The following is a 22,483-nucleotide window of genomic DNA, read 5'->3' as shown; positions in this document are numbered from 1 at the left end:
CTTTGTCTTTCAAATGTATGCATTAAACTAAAGTCCTACTGTAATATAACTTAGGACACTGTTGTACAATTTGTGTCCATTTTTCAAGGAAGACGTGTTGAACTTTAAGTATTTAGAGATTAATCAATTACTGGAAAAAAGGCCAAATGTGAATTTCAATCCTCGGTAGGGCTGCACGATTATGGCCAAAATGATAATCACGATTATTTTGATCAATATTGAGATCACGATTATTCATAGATTTTAGGGACAAAATATTTGTATTGCAATTTCACATTTAAATATACAGATCGCTACGTTCACTTCCATGTTGTTCTACATTTCAACCGTCAAAAATTCTGTCGACGTAAAACCATCATGTGGCGGCTGCACATGTGGGTGTGACAAGCAAAGACTCGGATATATGAGATTGCTGAAAACCGGCCGGCTTTGATCGGCTGCTGATTGACGGTGCATCTCTAGCTGATAGTTTAGGAAGCGCTTGATTTATGCAGCAGAGTTTTTTATTAGCGGAGCACGCATTTAAAACATCAAAATATCACTCGATCATGTTCGTTTAATTGTGGGAAGCCAAAAATCGTGATAGCGATTAATATTTGATTTATTGTGCAGCCCTAATTTTTGATACTGATAACGGTTAACAGATGTACTTTCACTGACACGCACCAAATCAAAATTTTGCTATGCATGTGATCTTAAGACGGTACAACAAAATTTAGTCTTATTTGTTTGTTAAAGGTTCTCTATACGATATTCAGAGCATTAAAATAGCAGCAAACAACTATTTGCTATGTAAAGGAGGAGTAATGCCTACCTGAGCAGAGAGTGAAGTCGCTCTCCCTCTGTGTGTGTGTTGTAATCAGAGCTTCTCTGTACTTTGTTGACATAGCCGGGCCGGCTGTGCATGCTTTTTAGTGCATGTTAGTGCACTCATGGTGGTTACAGCTGATAATGCCGTTTCGACCCATGGCAATCGTCGCGGAAGCGTAGCCCCCACCCTACGATCCCCCTGGTTAACACTGTTAGTTCTGTTAGCACTGTTGTTGTTGTTTGCACCGTTAGCACTGTTAGCTGCTAGCCTCCAGCACAGCCGTCGCCATATTGAGAGCCATGTGGAGGCAGTAGAAATGCTCTGAATTTCAAATTTAGCACCTTTGAGTTATAAAGCATGTCATTTTTGCCCTAATTTGTGGGAAATTATGTAGAAACTTGTGAATAGAGATGGATCATGAATCATATGTTAATTGAAAATACATTTACTGGAAAGACTGCTGAGGTGGACAGTACCACAAGATTTGGTAGCTTTTGTTTCGTGAAGTGAAAAGCCTCAAGAAATTGAAGATGTCCGATAAATGTATTTTCCTCAGAATTGTCTGATTTGCAGTGAGCAACTCTAATCTTCGGAAGGCCTTTATCTCTTTTCACTTTCACCTTTCAAATCAGATTTAGAGAGAGTTGCACCAAGATATGATCTGAAACAGATAACAAAATATGTGAACAATGCAACCTGTGTGGGGCATTCTCACTCATCACAAAAGCTCTAAAGCTCGGGGGTGGCACAGCACCATTAGGGCTTTACCTCTCTGACAGTGAGGTGTCATGTGTTAATGAGCGCACAGTCTCAGCGCTGCCACCACCGAGCATCTCGTACACGTGAGAGCGTCCACGTTCCTCTACACAGCCATAAGCCCGGCAGAGCGCCGGGGTTCACCCGGCCCTGAAGGAGAGGCTTGAGAGCGGATCAAAGAGGGCTTTGTGCAGAGAAACGGAGCGGCCAGCGTGCAGTCAGTATGTGATCCTGGGTTTCTGTGAAGTTGAAAACATTTGCATAATTGCTTTAAGAATGGTTGACACTATTATGACAGGAAATATGGACTCAGTGGGAGCTCTGTTTTTTTTTTTTGCAGGTGGTTGATTGGTGCAGAAAACTGAACTGATTTATGTATGTTGTAGAATTGAGATTCTTCTGAAATGAATTGCATATGTAGGCACAAATGAGCGGTCTCAAAGGCTTGATTAAGTTCTTCTGTCATTATTGGCTACACTGAAGGTTTCCACTATTTCTAGTGCTAAAGCTAATAGGGAGCACATTTAGAGAGTTAAAGTTAAGAGGCAGGAGGTTCACAGATGATGTGAACATCAACATCATTAATTGTTCTTGAGCATTGACCATTAAACCGTGAACATCTGTAAATGTCTAGATTTGGAAACCTTTAATCTACACAGTCTTTCATGTATTACTTAAATGTTAATGTACTGTAACAGTCATTTAACCCAGTTAACACAAATGTTTGCTGCTTTTGGTATGTGGTATCACCTCTGGTGCTAAGCAGATGATGCATTTTATATTTCCAGCTGCAGCAAGAGTAGTTTGTTTTAAATAAGTGCAGAAAATAGAAGAGCACCACTTTCAGAAACATGATTCATCAACAGAAAACCCAAGGTCCCAAAGTCCGATGCACTTTGTACTGAAGTCAATTAATTGATCTACAAACAATTAACCAACAATTTTGATAATGAGTCCTTTATTAAGCAGAAATGACAGACACTTGCCAGTTGAAGCTTTTCAAATATCACCATTTGGACATGTTGCCGAAGTCCGCCGTTTGAAATGCACTTTCAGGACATTTTGGAGGTGCACCATCGACCTGCACCGACCGCTCTTGCGTCAGCTCCCAGCACCGACACACCGCACCGGGCTGCACTGTGATTCATTTATTCCTCCAACTGAACTTTTCTCTTGTTTTCTCTTGGGCTGAACGTTTGGCGCTCCCGGCATCTGGTGGGATTTCGTGTAATCCACTGCATTTATTTCACCTGAAAATAAAAAAATAAAAGGTGGGGGAAACTAAAAGACAAAATGAAAACACTCAGTTAGTAAGCTAAAGCAATGAATTACACGTGCACCTGCACAAGCTTGGAGGATGATATATGACCTGCAGCTTCTACTATTGTCATACGCCATATTCCCATTTTAGCAACTGCCTTTTTTTTTTAAACTTTGAGCACAAAATGAAGTCATTTGTCAGAAGAATTTTGGCAAACAGTGTGGCTAATCAACATAACGTGAGGAAATGACTCAAATAAGTATGAAATATCATAGAAATGCCAAAATACACTGGATAGATTAATAATGAAAAAAAAAGGCAGACTAAAGAAAACACTGGCAGCTAGACGCAACCCCAGTCGCACATCTGGCCGCGCCGTTTCTCTGAGAAGAGAATTTCTGATCTTAGGGAAGCAATTAGCACTTAGTTAGCACCAAGGATCTTGCCACAATAAAAGAGTTAAGGTCCTTTTAATATACATTATATGGAATAATCATCAGGCTAAAGACATAGTTTCCCTCCAGTGCAGTCCAGCGAAGGTGTTAGCGGGTCTGTTCAGGGTTAATGGCCTATAAAAACAGTAGCGCTCCACGTGTCAGTCCTGTAAAAGTCATTGGCCCACATCGTAAACCCTGGCCACAGCTCTGGCATACAGGTGCCCTTCATCTGCAGGCCTCAGCTGTGAGTGTGTGTGTGTGTGTGTGTACGTGCTGCTGACCTGGGTTTACATTAGCGTTTGTGTGTATTTGCTGGTGATTTCTATACGCTTTCTTATCAGGAGCTCTTTTCAGTAATTAAGCAAAGAGGATCTTCATTCCTCTTCTCACCCACACAAAGATAGATGGACAACGTGTCTCATTCACCCGCCCACCTTGTCATCGGCGCCGTGCCTCCTCACCTTATGTACCGCAAGAATGCAATTTGTAATATTCTGTCCAGACATCCCCCTTTTTTCTATCGGTCTCCTCCTCCCTTTGCTTCCTATCTTGAGGATAACGACTTCCATACGTTTTAATAAGGAGAGAGTGGAAAAGGGGAACGCTCTGAATAGAAGAGGAGGAGGAAATCTGTAGATGAGCTTCTGTTAAGTGTCTCCACATGTCCAGCATGGAGCGGCTGCGAGAGGAGAGGTCTGGCCAGTTCGAGGGGAGGGGAGCTGCCCGGGCTGTTCGACTCCTCTTCACAGTCTGATACTTTAGCGCAGATTAATAACAGAGACGGTTTGGATCACCCAACCGTACACTTACACCTCTTGGCCTCCTCCGTCTGTTTGACTCAGAGTAATCCTATCCCTCACTCTCACCTCCAGCTCAGGGTGGGGGGGGGGAGCCTTTCTGGAAAGTCTGAACAACTCCGAGAACGGGCTGAAGATACAGTAGCTTCCTGTTCGGGCCATCTGAACATGTTTCAATGCTTTCAATTTTGCCGGGGAAGATTTTCCATGCTCAGCGTTTCGACCGTTGAACCGAATGCTCCTCACTTGGATGCCTCAGGAAGTTGTGGCTTTATTTTTCCAAACAATCCCTCTTTGCAGCTTGCTTGAATTTATAGTCCCCTTTTTTGTCTTCTCTGCTCCTGTGCGTCCAGCCACCTGGCCCGACTTGCAGGAGATAGTCCTTTTTGATAAAGCATTTGGCACGGATGGCTCAATGAATTACATCTAAGCACGTTATATATTACAGACACCTACAGTTTGTGGCACAAAGCCATCGGAGAATATGGTGTGATGGATGAGTGGCCTTCACTCTGCGGGACCCCAGAAACCAGTGGAAAAGTGTAGGGATGAGGAAAATCACATCCATATGTCATAACTTGGACGGGCGGGCTGACAGGCGAGGCAGGCGGGAGACGCAGTACGTCTCACGGAGCACCTATACACAAACACAGAGGGACCTCGGGGCACAGATGACCTGTCCCGTAATGCAGACCGTATATACAATATGCGCATACATCTGTGAAAACCTCACATATAATACTAACTCACCTCTCTTTGCTGCTGAAATGGAGTCCTGTTCAGTGACCCAGATGATCACCCTTACTCAGTGTCTTCCTCAATCATGTGTGTCTCTGTTTTCAGGGTCCTCCCGGCCCACATGGAAACCCTGGTCGTTCCGGACCTCCTGGAGTGAAGGTACAAATCAATATCTTGTTAACTCTGTATTTAGGAAGAGAAAAAAACCCTAAGCCTCATCTTGTAATTTGTAGAGGATCTAGACTGTAGTCTTTTTCTTTCAGCCAAAGTGTTAAAGGGACAGTTCACCCCACAATCAAAATGACATATTATTCCTGTATTTATCAGTCTAGATTGTTTTGGTGAGAGTTGCAGTGTCGGAGACATCAGCCGTAGAGATGTCTGCCTTCTCTCTAATATAATGGAACTAGATGGCACTCAGCTTGTGGCGCTCAAAGCACCAAAATTACATTTGAAAAAATCAATAGCAATGTCTCTTTCCAGAAGTCATGACCCGGTTACTCAAGACAATCCACAGACCTTGTTGGGAGCAGTTTCATGCAGGAACTATTTTCTTTCTGCCAAACTACACCCGCCAACTGTGCAGAAGATTACACACATTTTACAAGAAAAGTTGATGCTCAATATGTGTAGAGCGCTTACTTTGATCTTAAACGTTGGACGTCTGTGTGTCTGGCCTCTCCGGTCGAGCTTTCGACTGTGACAAATTTGTCTTTCGCATGGTGATTGCCTCATTAACGTTATGGTTCCCTTATAGCATTGGGTATAAATCCGAAATATTGCCAAACATGCACTTTTGCTTTTTGCTTTGACACCAAATCCTCCGCCATCGTCTTGTCTGTCAACTCTCTCTCATCCTGTTTGTGTGAAATCTGACTCCTGCTACTCTGAGCTGAGACTCCGTACGGAGCAGACACTTTCACTTTCAGTTTGTAGCGTCCGTCGTCCGAGTATGTATTGATAACACGGCACTGATACGCGAAAATTAACTTAATGGGTTTTATTTCTGTAAAAAAAGCAAAGCGACAGTGGGGTCGGTGGGCAAATCATGCAATCAGTGTATGCCCGAACACCGTGTAACGCCTTTAACACCGCAAGCCTAACGGTGATACGGTTGGTGGGTGTAGTTCGGTAGAAAGAAAATAGTTCCTGCACGAAACTGCTCACAACAAGGTCTGTGGATCATCTTGAGTAACCGGGTTATGATTTCTGGAAAGAGACATTGCCATTTCTTGGCGCTTTGAGCTCCACAAGCCGAGTGCCATCTAGTTCCATTATATTAGAGAGAAGACAGACATCTCTACAGCTGATGTCTCCAACACTGCAACTCTCACCAAAACAATCTAGACTGATAAATAGCACTACAGATAAGAAGAAAAATATGTATTTTTTTATTTTGGGGTGAACAATCCTTGATCCCAGATCACTTCAGTTGACTGACAGGTATTTTAATACAGACTAACACAAGACAACAACGACACTAATATGTATTGTTTTAGTCAACAAACCCCATGAAACAAACGATAAATAACACGTAAATGAGCTGCACTGTTGCAATGGTTGACATTACACTTTATCACCATGAACACTGACACTGTTCAGTAGTTTATTTCAAGCCAATCATGGTCTATTCCGCATCTTGGTGCTATTAATCACTAACACACCAAATGTGTATTAATCTGTTTGAAAATAGACTAGACAGGGTCAAGCTGTTTTATCAACTTTATATTTGTGACCTGTTTTTCACACTTTATATCTTCAGTAGGAACTAATGGGCTTGAGGCTGAGAGCCACAGACAGAGTAGGGAAGTGAGAACGTATTGAGCTGTGGACTAACACACTGTTTGTTTTGGTCTTTTCATGGGATTTGCTGAGGGAGAAAAATACAGAATAACAGGAGCCTTTTCTGATGCTGTTTGTGGTTTGTTTACACCACAAAACACAGCGGGGAAACGGGTCTGAATTTTCACTTTTTCACATTTATATAAAACTCTAAATATATTGTCAATATATTGTACAGTTTAAACATAAATGTCGCCATTTGAAGACCGTACCAGATTATAGCTTTGAGCTTATTCACATCTGCTGTCCCCTGACTGGTCAAAACAAAGAAAGCATGGTAAAAAACAGTACAGTGTAAAAACACAACAAAGAAAGAACTTATACTAGTCTAGACTGGATCCTTAAGGAGACCTAGGACTAGATATGGGTCAACCTCTTGGGGATGCAAGAGACGATAATGTAAATAAAACACAATATGGAGTGTTTTATGGTACATACAGCCTTAATACTCTTCTTTGGTCCACATCTAAGTGATGTAACAAGGGAATTAAAACAACAATGTAAAATTTAAGAGCAAGTATTTATTGTGTTTTTTCTTGTTCATCCAATGTTTGTTTGTGATTTCACTTAGTTTGCATGTCTGAAGTCAGATGCTCTTTGCTTCATAGTACACCTCTTGTAGCCTCTCAGAAAGCCATTTGTTTCCCTTCAGGAGAAAGCGGCAGTTTTAACTCTTTTCTGACACACTAATTTGCATGTACTTGACATCAGTCTGTGTTCCAGCTGATTTGAATTGTCAACACAGATGGTTGCTTAGCTCCATAATGTGTCAGTCTTAGATCACAAAGGAGTCTGTGTGTGTGTTAAAATATGTTGGTATAAAATGGAAAATTGCTCGTATTTCAAGTCTGCACCTAATCCGCTCCAATGGGTTGAATTTCAGCATTTTCCACACTTTCTTTAAACATTTAAAAACAACATAATTGATACCATGCTGTGGCCTGCTTTAACCTGGGAAAAAAAAACATAACTCCTATATCGTACATATGTGTTATTGGAGCCTTACCAAACCTGGCACAGCTCAGTTTGACCCACACAAACCTCAAACAGAAGACAGTTTGGTCTGGCACAGTTCTCTACTTTAAGAAAAATGATCAAGCCGGATGAAAACCTCCCTGTTAGCTGAATTTTGTTTTGAATATGTCATTTTATCTGGACGTAATGATGATAAAGTTACCTACTGCTGTAAGTGGCCTACCAGTAGACTTAAAAAATTAAATGAAGGCCTAAAATACGTATAATCAGTGGAAGGTACAAGTGCTTATTAGGGTCTTCAGCCTTCAGAAGAAATTACCTCACTTAGCTCCTCTTTGAGTTTAAACTCTTCAGATGACGTAGTTGAGGTGAAAACCTTTAAACAGTGAAAAGACACAGTGTTCAGGGAATGCATGTTGCTCTTGGCCGAAGTTGCATTCTTGGCTCTGTTCAGATATCAGTCTGGGGAAAATTCCCACAAAGATTTTTCAATGCCAAGTTGTAGCTGCCACGAACATGTAGGTTTAAATGGACCGATGTGCTGTTGATGGGAACTCCTGTTGTACTTTCACCAGTTACCCAGTAAAATCCAACTTACTCCTTTGAAGCAGTGCGTGTCTTTCCACTATGACTGAACCATTGGCTTTTGCACTAAGACGTCTGCAGAAAAAATAGCCCTGAAATTTCTTAAAGTGGACCTATTATGCTTTTGTGCTTTTTCCCTTTCCTTTAGTGTGTTATATAGTTCGTTGTGCATGTAAAAGTTCAGCAAAGTTACAAGCCCAAAGTCCACGTCAAAGGGAGTTGCTCCTGAACTGCCTGAAATGCCTTGCTTGAAGTCCCGCCTTTTCTTCCGTAACGTGGTGATGTCAACAAGTAACACATTTGCATAATACATGCCTAGTGGCTAGTTTGGCACTCCCTCAAACAAAGCTAGTAGTGATGTCAAAGTTAACACGATTTTAACACAAAATCATTTTAACGCCACTAATTTCTTTAACGCAATCAGTCTTTCGGAGGTTGTAGCGAGACCAGTTTTGAAGCTAGAGTGAAGACACTGGCATCATATGAAACTAGAAACCTAAGGAATCCATTGGTACCAACCATGTCATAGCCTGGTGGGAATTAAGGAGGCTAAATAACGCTCAAACTTGCGTTAAATTTTGACAAGGAAAAACTGTCATGGCCATTTTCAAAGGCCTGTAACCTGAAAATGGGTTCTATGGGTACCTACGAGTCTCCACTTTACAGACATGCCCACTTTATGATAATCACATGCAATTTTGGGCAAGTCACAGTCAAGTCAGCGTACTGACACACTGACAGCTGTTGTTGATTTCTAATAATAAAGATATACATACATTTGCATAAAGCAATCATATTTGTCCACTCCCATGTTGATAAGAGTAATAAATACTTGACAAATCTCCCTTTAAGGTACATTTTGAACAGATAAAAAATGTGCGATTAATTTGCGATTAATCGCGATTAATCATGGACAATCGTGATTAGTCACGATTAAATATTTTGATCAATTGAAAGCCCTAAAAGCTAGTGAGAGCGGAGCTGGAGCGCAGACCAAACAAACCAAGAGTTTGGTTCTGTTGACCAATCGCAGCAGACTGGAATGTTTTTGCAGGAGCTCAAACAGAGCGTTTCAGACAGATGGTGAAAAGAGGTGATGCAACACAGTAAACATGTTCTAGTAGAAACATAAGATTTCTCTGCAATTTAATTTGCTAAATGAAATGTGTCAGAACACGTGCAATCAGCCGGTAACAGCTGTTGTTTGATTACAGTCCAACCAGCTCAGTGCTGCAACATTTTTTCTACATAATTCTTTAGATGATAAGCACTAACACAGGAAATGATCTATTTCTCCGTGGACCTCTTACATTATAATTGCGATGCCGTCTGGGTCACTCTTTCACCAGTACGATTGGACGTTGAGTGCTGACTCAGAAAGCGCTGACAGGATTCCCACTGCCCGAAAAGGGAGAAGAATGTACACGACGAGTCCCCATCAATTCTCGCTGGCTTGGTGTAAACCGAGTCCCCGCGGGGCATAAATGGACTGCACTTTTGTGTAAATACAACTGCTGAGACTCACCAATAAGTAGGATGAACTCATTGCTCTGTGATAGTGTAAATGCAGACGGCGAACTGAAGTGGAACGGTGGGGCAATGCAGAAAATATGCAGTGAACGTTGGTGCACATCTTGTACCCACTTGAGGAAAAGTGTCTCTAAAAGTATGAATAATAAAATGATCTGTGTTTTTATGTTCTAGGGACAAAAAGGAGATTATGGACTGTCACCTGGTCAAGCCCCAAAAGGACTAAAAGTATGCATATTTCCATCTTTCCTTTCAAGGAACTACTCGATTATTAGTAGACAGTCATGTAAAATAGGTTGGTGTATTGAATGTGACCCAATTTGTCCTTTTTTAGGGTGAGCCTGGTGTCACGGGCCCCCCCGGACTGCATGGCCAAGATGGACGAAAGGTAGAAAATCTGATTTGTCTCACAACTCAAGCTGTTTGTTTATTTGTGTAAATCTAAAAGGAAGTAACTGATATCCTTCAGATATCGCTGGCCCTGTCCCATATGTGTGGAAGTTCATATTGTACATGTATGTTTCTGCTTTTCAAAAATGTTTCCTGACATAAATCTAACGTACACCGACTCAACCCCGACACACCCTGAACTGCCTTTGAGCCGGGAAATCTGTGAAGTCGCTATGTTTAGAGACTCCAGCCAAATATGGATGTTTGAGCTCTTGTTTGGAAAGCAGCCAAACATGATGCAGGCGTCGTGGAGCACACCTGTGTTTCGGGCTCCCTTGTGGGTTTGAAATAGTAAAGGTTTGAATATCTAAGCTGTTACATCATCGGTATCGCAGTCCTCCAAAAAGATGTTGGGGAGAGCCGAAATTTACCGAGTGAAACTTGAGTTTTACGTGCTCCTTCTTCCAAATGCATGTTATGTCATTCACTCTCTGGAGAGCAGTTCTTCTGAAAAAGTAGGGCAAGTTCTGATTGTGTTTTAGTTCTGTGATCTGGTCCTGCTTTGTCTATATTATTTGACTTCTTTACATGACCTGGGTAATGACAGAGTGTGATGGTTAGCAGCAGAGCGTTTTTCTCCATGGCCTTGTGTGTTTTATCCTTGGCCTTTTCCCAAAGCCTGTTATCCCTCCACAGTAATTACACATCTCAAGTGGGCCAGAGCCTGTTGGATTTCCTACTATGCAGAGTGTGCAAATAACATAGTACTCTGCAACCGACCGACTTTGTTTTTCCATATCGTTTGTTTTAAAGGAACAGTGTGTAGCATTTAGGGGGATCTATTAGCAGAAATGGAATATAATAATAATAAGTATGTTTTCTTTAGTGTATAAACACCTGAAACTAAGAATTGTTGTGTTTTCGTTACCTTAGAATGAACCGTTTATATCTTAATACGCAGCGGGTTAGAAGTTTCAGTTGATTGCAATATGCAACCTCAGTGCTACATTAGATGCCACCAGATCCTGCACACTGCACCTTTAAGACAATGTTTTTGCAGTAGTTATTTTTTCCGTGTATTAATATTTTTCATTTTGATTGAGTATCGCAAAACATAATACCTGCTTTCATTAAGAATAAAGCTCACTATATTCTATATTTTTGTTATTGTCAGCAAATCCCATGAAAAGACCACACAGTAAGCAGCAATGTGGTAGTCTATCTCTCAATACTTCCCAACTTCCCTCCCCTGTCTTGCCAAATGCAGAAAAATAAACTGCTTCCTCCAGCTTTAAACAGGATAATATGCCAACTACTACTCTACCTTCAACCATCGTTAACAGATCTTTACTGTGCTACTGAGTAATGTTGATTATCTTGTCAGGTTGAAAAATCCTGTTCAAAACAGATCCAATGGACTGGAAGAGATACGTCTCACACCATGTGTGCAGTTTCACTCCTATAGTCAACAGTACAAGTCTAGTTGAATGGTTTCTAGCTGTCTGTAACAATGGCTGACTCAAGTAAATAGCATGCCTCACAAAATCTTCCACAACAACTTGCTATCAATTACCTCCCGACACCGGAGAGGGTGACGATGTGTGCAGTTAATTTCCATGCCACATATTTTACAAATTCAGCATTTACCCCAGATTCATCTTGTTAGCAGTGTGGGAAACCTCAGAAACAGCACTCAAGGGACACGAAAACTCTCCACTGAAACCCAAATGTATGAAATTCATTAAAGCTTATCAACTTCTCAAGCTGGGGGACCCACCCTACTGACTTAGTCGCAGGGATTCTCCAAGATTTAGATTAGGAATTGAATCAATGTGGTGTTCAAATGAATGTAAATGTCATTTTAGGTTACAGACTGTTTTCATTTTGGGATAAAAGGAGAATGAAGAAGAGAAGCTTTGCAAAGCGAATCACTGCTGAGTTACCTGACAGTCTGAGAGTACAGCAACATCTGTTCAGAAAAACAAAAGCTGTGGAAAAAAGACAGGGCTTTTTTTTTTTAGATTACACTACGTAGTTTATCATCACACTACTCCTTTTGTGGTTTGCTGTCAGAATTATACTCTGGAGAAGATGGAAAGAAACAAAAACAGTACAGTAAAGGGTTAAAGAAAGGTCAGGTTTCGAATGCTATTTAGAAAACGACTGTCGAACAATATGAGATCACTTTTTGTAAGCAAATTTCTCTCTGACTTAGACACATACACACACACATTTCTGTCCTCATTTGGGACACAATAGTATGAGTGTAAAAGGCCTTGGCGGGAGCTCCAACAATCTGTTATGCAATCGGATAGCGCTGACTGTGAAAAACCATCTGGTGCGCCGCGCTCCTCCATTCAGTGTAGTAGTGGGGAGGACTCCAGCTCCGAAGAGGAAGACCTCTTCTCGCCTTGTGAGTGAGTCATGGAACATGGAGTCATGGGAAAAAGCTGATATTCTTCCCGCTGATTTATGGTAATTGGGGATCTTCGCTGGGCGTGGACCGGCATTCTGGCCGAGGTTAAGTGGTTCTTACAGATCCCCGTTTCCTGTTCTGATGATGAGTTCAGGTGGGATTCTGGGATGCGTTGACCTTACAGACAAAACTAACTGCTGACAGCCATACAAAGTAATAAAATGCAGTTTGTATCCAGCTAATAAAAGCAAGGCAATCAGCTTGGCTCTTCTGAATGCCACCAGACACCTCATTGCTTGCAGCTGTTCTTAACTCACTTAGATGATCATACTCCGGCACTGGAAGCCAAAACTCCTTACAGGGCACTTTTTGTATTCAAATTACAACGAAATTCCATCATCTGCCACAGAATGAAGCTCGAGGCTCGCTCTCTTCGCTCTGCTCTGCTCTTGTCCAAGCTGGCCAGTAAAACCAATGACCTGCCGCTGCTTTATGGACCCTTTTCGCTGAGTTTTGTGTGCCGAATCCTTGGCCCGCTGCCAGAGAAAGCCTCTCTCTCTGTGGGAAATGTGTAAGAGATGTAATGGGGAGTTTTGCCTGGGAGTCAGTCAGCGGTCGGCTTCACTGTGAAGTAAGACTTTGTGTGTGTCAAACCAAAACACTGTAGAGTATTACCAGCCTTGGACCAGTGTGACTTTTACACAGCCAGCTCTGATGATGGCACACTGGAATAGCGCTCAACTTTTTATTGGCTGTGCAGCCCTCAAGATTGTTCCTTCCTACTCCTCCTCAGCTTTTGTATAATAACATTCTCATATACTGTACCTTTATTTGCTGAGTCTGATTTTGTCAAGGAAAAGGGGGCTTGCCAGGTGGGAATATGTTTTTGTGCTGTAAGAAAAATAAAGAATCTATGGAAAGAACAACTTATTTTTTAGCTGCCAAGGAAAGTCTGCTACGTATTCATATGCTGCTGCTGCTGCTGCACTTTGCCTGTTGGCTGCAGGCTTGATCTGGTGTGAGTTACACTAATTAAAAGTGTTTGCTCTTCAGAGAGAGGGAGAACTAATGGAGAATGTGATGCTTTGCCATCTTTGTGTCACACAATGGATTTACAGAACTGTGAAATTTTTTTTTAGTTCATATATATACGACACACACACACACACACACACAGACTTCCTTTCTCTTACTTTTACTGTACTCAGCTGTATTGGCCTCGCTGGAAGGCTCAGACACATTCTTTTGTCTTTTCTTGGCTGCAGCGCTTCGGCTCCAGCGAGAGACTCATCTACTCCCAAAGAATCCCGTCAGATATTTCCAACTTGAAGCAGAGCGTTGTCTGTCAGTAGATAAATAGACAAATAATCATCAATAAGGCGTTTGACAGGACTGAAGTATAAAAGCGTGCGATAGAATTACTGTGGTCGATGGACCAGCATCTGGCTTCACTCTGCGTCCAAAAGCTGCAGGAGATGTGACAGAAAATTTAAATCTTCAAAAAAAGTAGTTGCCTTTCAAAAGTGTGTTTACTTCTTTCTTTCTTTGTCTTTTTTAATTGGACTCAGGAACTGACCATTTGTAAAAGATTAACTCATGAGTGTTTTTCATCTCTGTTACATACTTCTGTGAATGCACAACTTGAGCCTCCTGCTGATGGTTTAAGGATCAGTTCTCACATCATGATGACATCAGAGATACACAGACCACTATTAGGCTTTTGATCAACATGGGACGTCAGCCTGCCAGCGTGATTTCACCTAACAGCTTCAGGCATGTCAGCTTTGCTCTGCCTCGGCCTCTCGACCCTGTCTGACCCACCGGTGGGTCCATCGTTATGAACTCACGTTGTGCAGCCAAATGTTTTTCAAGCCTCATTTGAAATTTTAATTAACTGTCCAAAAGTTTCCAAAGATAGCAAACATGTCAAGCTTCATTAGTGCAAAAATATGTGTTAAATGATTCGCAACACCAGCCCATGTTTAATGGAATAGGTGAACATTTTGGGAAATATTCGCTTTCTTGCCGAGAATTTGAGTGACGCCAGTGAGCAACCTCCGGGTCTGAGAAGTGAAGCCAATGCTGAAGTGCCTTAAACCTGCATTCTTTCTAATAGCCAGCAGGGGGCGACTCCTCTGGTTGCAAAGAGAAGTTAGATTGTATAGAAGTCTATGAGAAAATGAGCCTACTTCTCACTTGATTTATTACCTCAGTAAACATTGTAAACATGAGTTTATGGTCTCAATCTCTAGTTTCAAGTCTTCTTCAATACAGCATGATGTTCATTTAGTAAATGATGGTCCCATTTAGAGTCAAATAGACCATAAAGCAGGGGATGCTTTAGGGCATGGCTTCCTTGTGATTGACAGATTGAAAAAAACGCAGAAAATCAAACCTATTCCGAAAAACTTTATTGATGGATGAAAGTTTTGGAGTCGGTGGTGTGAACGTGATTGACACAACATGAGGTCGTATTTAATTTTTAAACGTGCGACAATATTGAATGAAAAATATGGACTTGGTGTGCAAAGGCCTTAAATCTCAGCAAGAAAGTGGATCTTTTTCAAAATGTCGAACTATTCCTTTAAGGGAAATTTAAAGTGGAAAATCTCGGTTTAAGAGGCTGTGGTATTGGCAAGAGGTAGAATCACGCTGCATTCTCAAACAACTGAATATCAGCACAAAAAGAGGCCAATTACAGCATTTAAATCAGCCAAATCCTGATAAAAAAACAATCTTACATTTAGTTGCATTCCCCTTCCTCGTCACTGTCAACCAGGCCTGCATAAACTCAGTGAAGTAGCCTTTAAAGTTGATCCCTGCTTTACATCAATACTACCAAACGTCTCACAGGACGTTTGCAGAGGGAGATTTTAATCCTCATGTATACACACTGGCTGCAGGCTTGAGAGAGCTCGGTATGGGTCTCTTATGGAGACTTGTTTGTTTACACTGATACTATTTTTTTTACATCAGCCTCTGGCTGCCTGTGGTTTACTTGTTCTGCTACCGACAGCCCAACACAGCTGGTGGCTAATGACTTCACACGTAAGGGGATGGACGTGTTCTTTCCTCAGAGATGACTGCACATGACTCTATCTACTCTACTGTAGGCCTTGATTGTGAAAAGATTAATACATTTTGTAACCGGCTGGCATGCTCATTTGAGGCCACAGGGCATGAAGGTGACCATTAATTACCTCGTTGGGTTCCACTTGTTCCCGTCTAATTGGTTTATTGGTTTAATTAATGCGAGACTGTTCTGAATTGTTTTGTCACAGTGCATTGGTGGCAAGGATCAGTCTCCTAGCCAAGCAGCTGTGTTGCGTAGAAATCGTAAAGAAGTGTTTTATTCAGGGTTAACCAGCCAACGCTACTGATAAGTGGGCTATTGGTTTCACAGCGATTACATTTGTCTTTGCTGTGGACCCTTTTAAACTAAACTTTCCGGCTCTTTATTAAGTTATTTAATTTGATTTAGAAACAAAGTCAAGTCCTCTCTAAGGCAATTGGAAAATACAACATAGTTTCAGCCCTGCGGTGTTGACAGAGATGCTCTTCAACAGAAGGTGATAAACTTCTTAACAACAACAATTAGATTAAATTTAACCATTGACTTAAAGGGCCAGTGAGGAGCATTTTGGGGGATGTATTAGCAGAAATGGAATATAATATTCATAACTATGTTTTCATTAGTGTTTAATTACCTGAAACTAAGAATCATTGTGTTTTCGTTAGCTTAGAATGAGCCCTTCATATCTACATAAGGAGCAGAGTCCGCCATGTTTCTACAGTAGCTCAGAACGGACAAACCAAACACTGGCTCTAGAGAGAGTCTTTCACGTTTTTACGTTACCTGAAGGCCACCGTAGTTCTCCGACACGCTTATGAAACTGCGGTAACGTGAGCCGCAGAGTAGGGATGTCACAAGAACCGTCACCTCCGTAACAAGTCAATGCCAAAATTGTGAAAATGTGGCGGTTCTCGTTTTTCTACAGTACCGCAGGTACCATCGGGGCTCGAGACTAATGGTGCCCCGATACTGTAAACTCACTATTTTCCCCCTGATAATGCTACATTGCGATCAACAAATCTGTGTTATCAGTAGAATGAAAGCTAGTTAAAGTTAGCTGTTAGCTCCATGCAGGGCTGAAAATACAGTAGTTTGAAGGAGATGTTTTCACAGCAATATAAAATAGATAATGGAGAGGGAATTATGACCTATTGAACTTCCGAACAAAAACCAGTATGCAAATGGTAATAAAGGAGTGGATGTTGAAGTAGTATTGTGACATCCCTACCACAGAGTGCAAAACCATGGTAGCGCCAGCCGCCGTCTGACTTCAGCTGCTCTTAAAGTAGTGTTATTATGGTAAGGATGGCCTCTGAGCAAAGCGGACGGCGTTACCACAGTTTTGCACTCGCCGGCTTACGCTACCGCAGTCTTGGAAAGGGAGGAGTGAGCGGAGGGGTACTCAGTTGGTTGCAATCTGTTGAAATCCTACACACTGTACCTTTAATTTTCTCTTATCAAGACCGACATAGTCTCTTTCTCCAATGTGCATCATTTAGCATTGTACTTCCCTGTGACTTTGTCAGAATTTGAATAAGATACCGTGGTGTTTTCACTCAGACTTTATTGTTGGATGTGCAAATCTCTAACTTACTGTTTCTCTATCAACAGGGACAAAAAGGTCATCCTGGTCCTTCTGGTCTCCCGGGTGAACCTGTGAGTACTTCTTTGTAATCTTTCTACATCTCTGTAATCATGGCTACAGTTGTTGTCTTATGCATAACATGCAATATGTAGAATGTCTTTCTCAATATCCTCGCCAGTGTCGCACCCCTTTGGGCAACCCTGTAATAAACTCATCGGTAATTCCAATGTTTCTAATAGTAGCGCCCCATTTAAGTCAATAAGTATAACAGGAAAGTGCTAGAATGCAATTTATGCAATTTTGAAAATGCATACAGCAAACTCCTGAGATGCGATGAATCATTAATCCTTTTATAAATCTGATCAATAGTGTCTGAGGTGAGATGGTGAGTCTTATCGCAGGTGTTAAAAACAATCATGAGCCAACCAAAAGGGAATTTCTAAATTGCGATTCCTCTGGTTCCTCTGACACAATCCCTCCTCCGTCTCTTTGAAGTGTTATCACGCTGGCTAAATCCACTGCATGCTGTTTGTCTGTCTGCTGGCTGCGCTGTGTTAGCTGTACGTCAAAATTGTATGTTTACTCATCGAATAGAAGAGCCAAGAGTCTCCAGAGACTCCGGCATGTCTTTCCATTTATAGTTACAAAACAGGAGAAAATATTAACACAGACACATCGAGGCGTTAAAAAAAAGAAGAGGTGTGGGCCGGTTGGGGATTACAGTTAGAGAGAAGAGACATTCGGGAATCTTGGCGGGAAATGGGATGGAGAGATTTTTGGCAGAGGTACAAGTGGGCTAAATAGTTTGGACACCCCTAGGTCATTCCTCCTCCTTCTCTCCCTCCTTCCTGAGTCCAGATCCTGTGTGCTATCTTTGAGAAGAATGTGCTGTGTCACAATGAAAAAAGAGAAAACTTTTCCTGTCTCCGCCAGCGCTCTCTGTCTCTTCAGACGAGGCACACAGTCAGTTGTGAATGGGCTTGTAATGTATATTTTTGTTAGTGAAGTCGACTTAATTGTTTTGTAATCCAGTGAAGATAACTGGCGACACCTTGTGCCAGAGAGACATTACTTCTTGGTTACTGAAGACACTCCTGATTGACTATTAATTTGGTTGAACTTGTATATCATTTAAGTGAGTTTATAAGAGTTTTCTTATGAACAAACATGCTTTTTTTCAGTGTTTCCCACCAAAGTGCATTGTGTGCAACTAAGGAGTTGAATGCATTTTCTTCCTCACAAACCACATTTTTAATATTGTCAAATAAAATGTGTCTGAAACAACTCCCTATTTCTAATACAGTGCACCATTTTTACCCTTTGTAATTTAATTTGAGTGCGTAAGTTCTGGACTATTTAGGGCCTTCACAAACTCCCACAGTAGAACGAAAAAGAGTTTCCATGGCATGTACACTACCTTCTGTGAACAATCCAACATTTGCTGCATTTTATTGATGCGGAAATTACTCTCCACCTGTCAGTGTGATTAAGTGTCCACATCTTGATTTAGTGCTCCCTGTAAAGTAAACTATTGAGTGTCTGTTATAAAGGGAGAAGTGAATGTGTAAACGAGGGAGTCATTTTTGGACACAGTCCACGTTCACGACGGCTGGCAAGTCTTCTTCTCTGCCTTTTAACTGGTACATTTCTACGTTTCTTGGCGTGCTGCTGCCACCAACTGTCGCTCAATGGAATAGAGTGGTTTGCATGCTCAAAACATTTGCATTATCACCCTCTGCAGTCAGCAGGAACGTGTATGGCCTCACCTGTATGCTCATGTACATACAGACGTAGGCAAAGTTGTTGGTAACGTTCCGTTAAAGAAAGAAAAACCCACAATAGTCACTGAAATAACTTGAAACTGACAAAAGTAATAATAAATAAAAATTTACTGAAAATTAACTAATGAAAATCAGCTATTGTTTTTGAATTGTGGTTCAACAGAATCATTTTAAAAAACAAACTAATGAAACTGGCCTGGACAAAAATGATGGTACACCTAGAAAAGATGTAAAATAGTTTGACCATAGGGACATGTTAAACTAAGGTGTGTCCTGTAAATAACATCACAGGTATCTTCAAACTTGTAATCAGTCAGTCTGCCTATTTAAAGGGTGAAAATTAGTCACTGTGCTGTTTGGTATCATGGTGTGTACCACACTGAACATGGACCACAGAAAGCTGAGGAGAGAGTTGTCTCAGGAGATCAGAAAGAACATTATAGACCTTCATGTTAAAGGTAAAGGCTATAAGACCATCTCCAAGCAGCTTGATGTTCCTGTGACTACAGCTGCACATATTATTCAGAAGTTTAAGGTCCATGGGACTGTAGCCAACCTCCCTGGACGTGGCCGCAAGAGGAAAATTGATGACATATTGAAGAGACGGATAATACGAATGGTAACCAAAGAGCCCAGAACAACTTCCAAAGAGATTAGAGGTGAACTCCAAGGTCAAGGTACATCAGTGTCAGATTGCACCATCCGTCACTGTTTGAGCCAAAGTGGACTTAATGGAAGACAACCGAGGAGGACACCAAATCATAAAAAAGCGAGACTGAAATTTTCCAAAATGCATATTGACAAGCCACAAAGCTTCTGGGAGAATGTCCTTTGGACAGATGAGACAAAACTGGAGCTTTTTGGCAAGTCACATCAGCTCTATGTTCACAGACGCAAAAATGAAGCATCCAAAGAAAAGAACACTGTACCTAATGTGAAACATGGAGGAGGCTCGGTTATGTTATGGGGCTGCTTTGTTGCATCTGGCACAGGGTGTCTTGAATCTGTGCAGGGTGCAATGAAATCGCAAGACTATCAAGGCATTCTGGAGCGAAATGTGCTGCCCAGTGTCAGAAAGCTTGGTTTCAGTCGCAGGTCATGGGTCCTCAAACAGGATAATGACTCAAAACACATCTAAAAACACCCAAGAATGGCTAAGAACAAAACATTGGACTATTCTGAAGTGGCCTTCTATGAGCCCTGATCTAAATCCTATTGAACATCGGTGGAAGGAGCTGAAACATGCAGTCTGGAGAAGGCACCCTTCAAACCTGAGACAGCTGGAGCAGTTTGCTCATGAGGAGTGGGCCAAAATACCTGTCAACAGGTGCAGAAGTCTCATTGAGAGTTACAGAAATCACTTGATTGCAGTGATTGCCTCAAAAGGTTGTGCAACAAAATATTAAGTTAAGGGTACCATAATTTTTGTCTAGGCCAGTTTCATTAGTTTGTTTTTTTAAATGATTCTGCTGAACCATAATTCAAAAACAATATCTGATTTTCATTAGTTAATTTTCAGTGAATTTTTATTTATTATTACTTTTGTCAGTTTCAAGTTATTTCAGTGACCATTGTTGGTTTTTCTTTCTTTAACGGAAGGGTACCAACAATTTTGCCTACGTCTGTATATGTGTGCCATTGTACTAGTAGAACATAAGATAGAAACAACTGCGTATCCAAGAGAAACACCCAAAGAGGCCATTGGGGCCATGGCCGTTGTGCTCCTTCATGCACCCAGAACTTGCTCCTTCTCCTCCTGCTAACAGGCACTGTATGTAAATATAGATATGACATAATTATGAGGATGAATGTATTTTTAACAACAGCCACAAATATTGGATTTTACCGGTATTAACTTTGTCTGTAGGCTACAGCATAACAAAGTAGGAAATAACAACAATAAACAACTAAAATAGATAAAAAAACATTTACGTATATTTGGCCTTCTTAGGCTATAGTAGAAGCACAAATATCAAGGAATAATGATTAAATAAACAAAATCGGGCAGGTAAAACGCTTGGCTTCTGAAACGTAAATACCAGTAAAGTATTTTGTGAAATAAACAGCTTTTTTACTTTTTTTATTTTACCGATTTGATGGCCTTTGTGCCCTCAAAAAATGTACAACACCAAAGGCCAAAAATGGCTCTAAAATGATGAAATTTCAGGCCTGCTACCTATGAAACAAAATTATAAGTGCCCATTTTTATGTCAAAGGATTTAATGTACTTGGTTAGCCGCCTTTTAATAAACCAGATAATTATTGGCCTTACCCTCTCTGAGTTTTTTTTTACAATAATAACATTACTGCTGCACAATATATAATAATATAATTCCTTTTATTGCAACAGTGCTTCCATTACTAAAATTTTTACTACTGCTACTATGACTACTGTTTCTCTGCGGCCACTTACAAGATTTCTCATATCATTTTTAATAATGCATTAACATTTTGATCTCTAACAACACATTCATTATCTGGTTTTGTGCAGAAACATAACTGTCGCCAGTGTATAATGACTGTGGTGAGCTTCCAGCTTTCACTGTATGGGCAGCCGGTAATTTCTTGCATGCCTTCACTAACGAACTAATCCTGTTTTACTCTTCCCATACATACAGAATTAAACATTCCTCTTGATTTGGTTTGGTCTCACCGCAAGGAAGGAATGACTCATGCATTATACCGTGCGTTGATGGGGATAAACATATTAAGGCAAAACTGTGCTCACAGTAGTCTTAACAGCATGTGGCTCGACCCCATTATAATAGCTCTTAGTATCGGATTAACCGAATGGTTTGAGTGGTAACGTCTACAGTGGCGCCTCTTTCCTGAGGCAGCACTGACTCGACTAAACAAAAGGTCTTTATTGAAAAGCTGAGAGATGTAAATTCTTCTATACTTCATAAATAAAGTGCTTGTTTTTTCCATTTTTATACCGTCTTTCTTAACTTCTTATTATTGCAATCAGTGGGGCTCCAACAGAAACCATGTGTGCATAAAAGAACCCTTTTTTTCCTACAGATTACACTTTTTAGTAACACTTTATTGAGTTTACACAAGAAAAAAAAGCTACATGTTTATCAAATGCCAAGGTGTGTGTCTCTTTTGTCTGACGTCCAGTGTTCTTTTTCTTTTCAATTCAGTTATAATTTGTTTGAAAACCGCATCACTAGAGATTGTGACTTGATGAAGGAACACTGCACACCTTGTCTTCCATATTTTTGTTACAATCATACATATTATCATCCAATATAATTCTTGCTGCAACTTGGGCAGATTTTCTAGAAAAAAAAACCAAACATCACTGCATTATAGTTCACATTAATATTAAAACCAACACCTGCCATTTTTTCCCCATACACCTCTAGACCTCTGGCACTCCAGAATTAAGCGTTCAATAGTTTCATCACAAAAATATCAATAGGGCACCCTTTCGTTTTAACAAAGCAACTCCACTTAATCCACCGAATATGATTAAGGAAAGTTATTTTTATAAAATCACTACT

General features: G+C 40.9%; 1 protein-coding gene across 2 annotated transcripts in view; it reads left to right on the top strand.

The window, feature by feature from the left end:
- The window catches only part of col27a1b (collagen, type XXVII, alpha 1b), a 108,316-nt gene that overhangs the window by 17,028 nt on the left and 68,805 nt on the right, over positions 1-22,483 (top strand). For both annotated transcript variants that reach the window (XR_005207812.1, XM_037777094.1), the window contains exons 5-8: positions 4,906-4,959; positions 9,907-9,960; positions 10,067-10,120; positions 17,223-17,267. Coding sequence is in view for 1 of the 2 variants with exons in the window: in XM_037777094.1 (XP_037633022.1) it covers positions 4,906-4,959; positions 9,907-9,960; positions 10,067-10,120; positions 17,223-17,267 (207 nt within the window). In the remaining variant the exon portion in view is untranslated. The remainder of the gene's footprint in view (positions 1-4,905; positions 4,960-9,906; positions 9,961-10,066; positions 10,121-17,222; positions 17,268-22,483) is intronic.

This window comes from Sebastes umbrosus, chromosome 8 (genome assembly GCF_015220745.1).
Source record: "Sebastes umbrosus isolate fSebUmb1 chromosome 8, fSebUmb1.pri, whole genome shotgun sequence".
NCBI classification, from domain to species: domain Eukaryota; kingdom Metazoa; phylum Chordata; class Actinopteri; order Perciformes; family Sebastidae; genus Sebastes; species Sebastes umbrosus.
The sequence above is the reverse complement of the archived record's forward strand: the minus strand, read 5'-3'. Positions and strand labels throughout refer to the sequence as shown.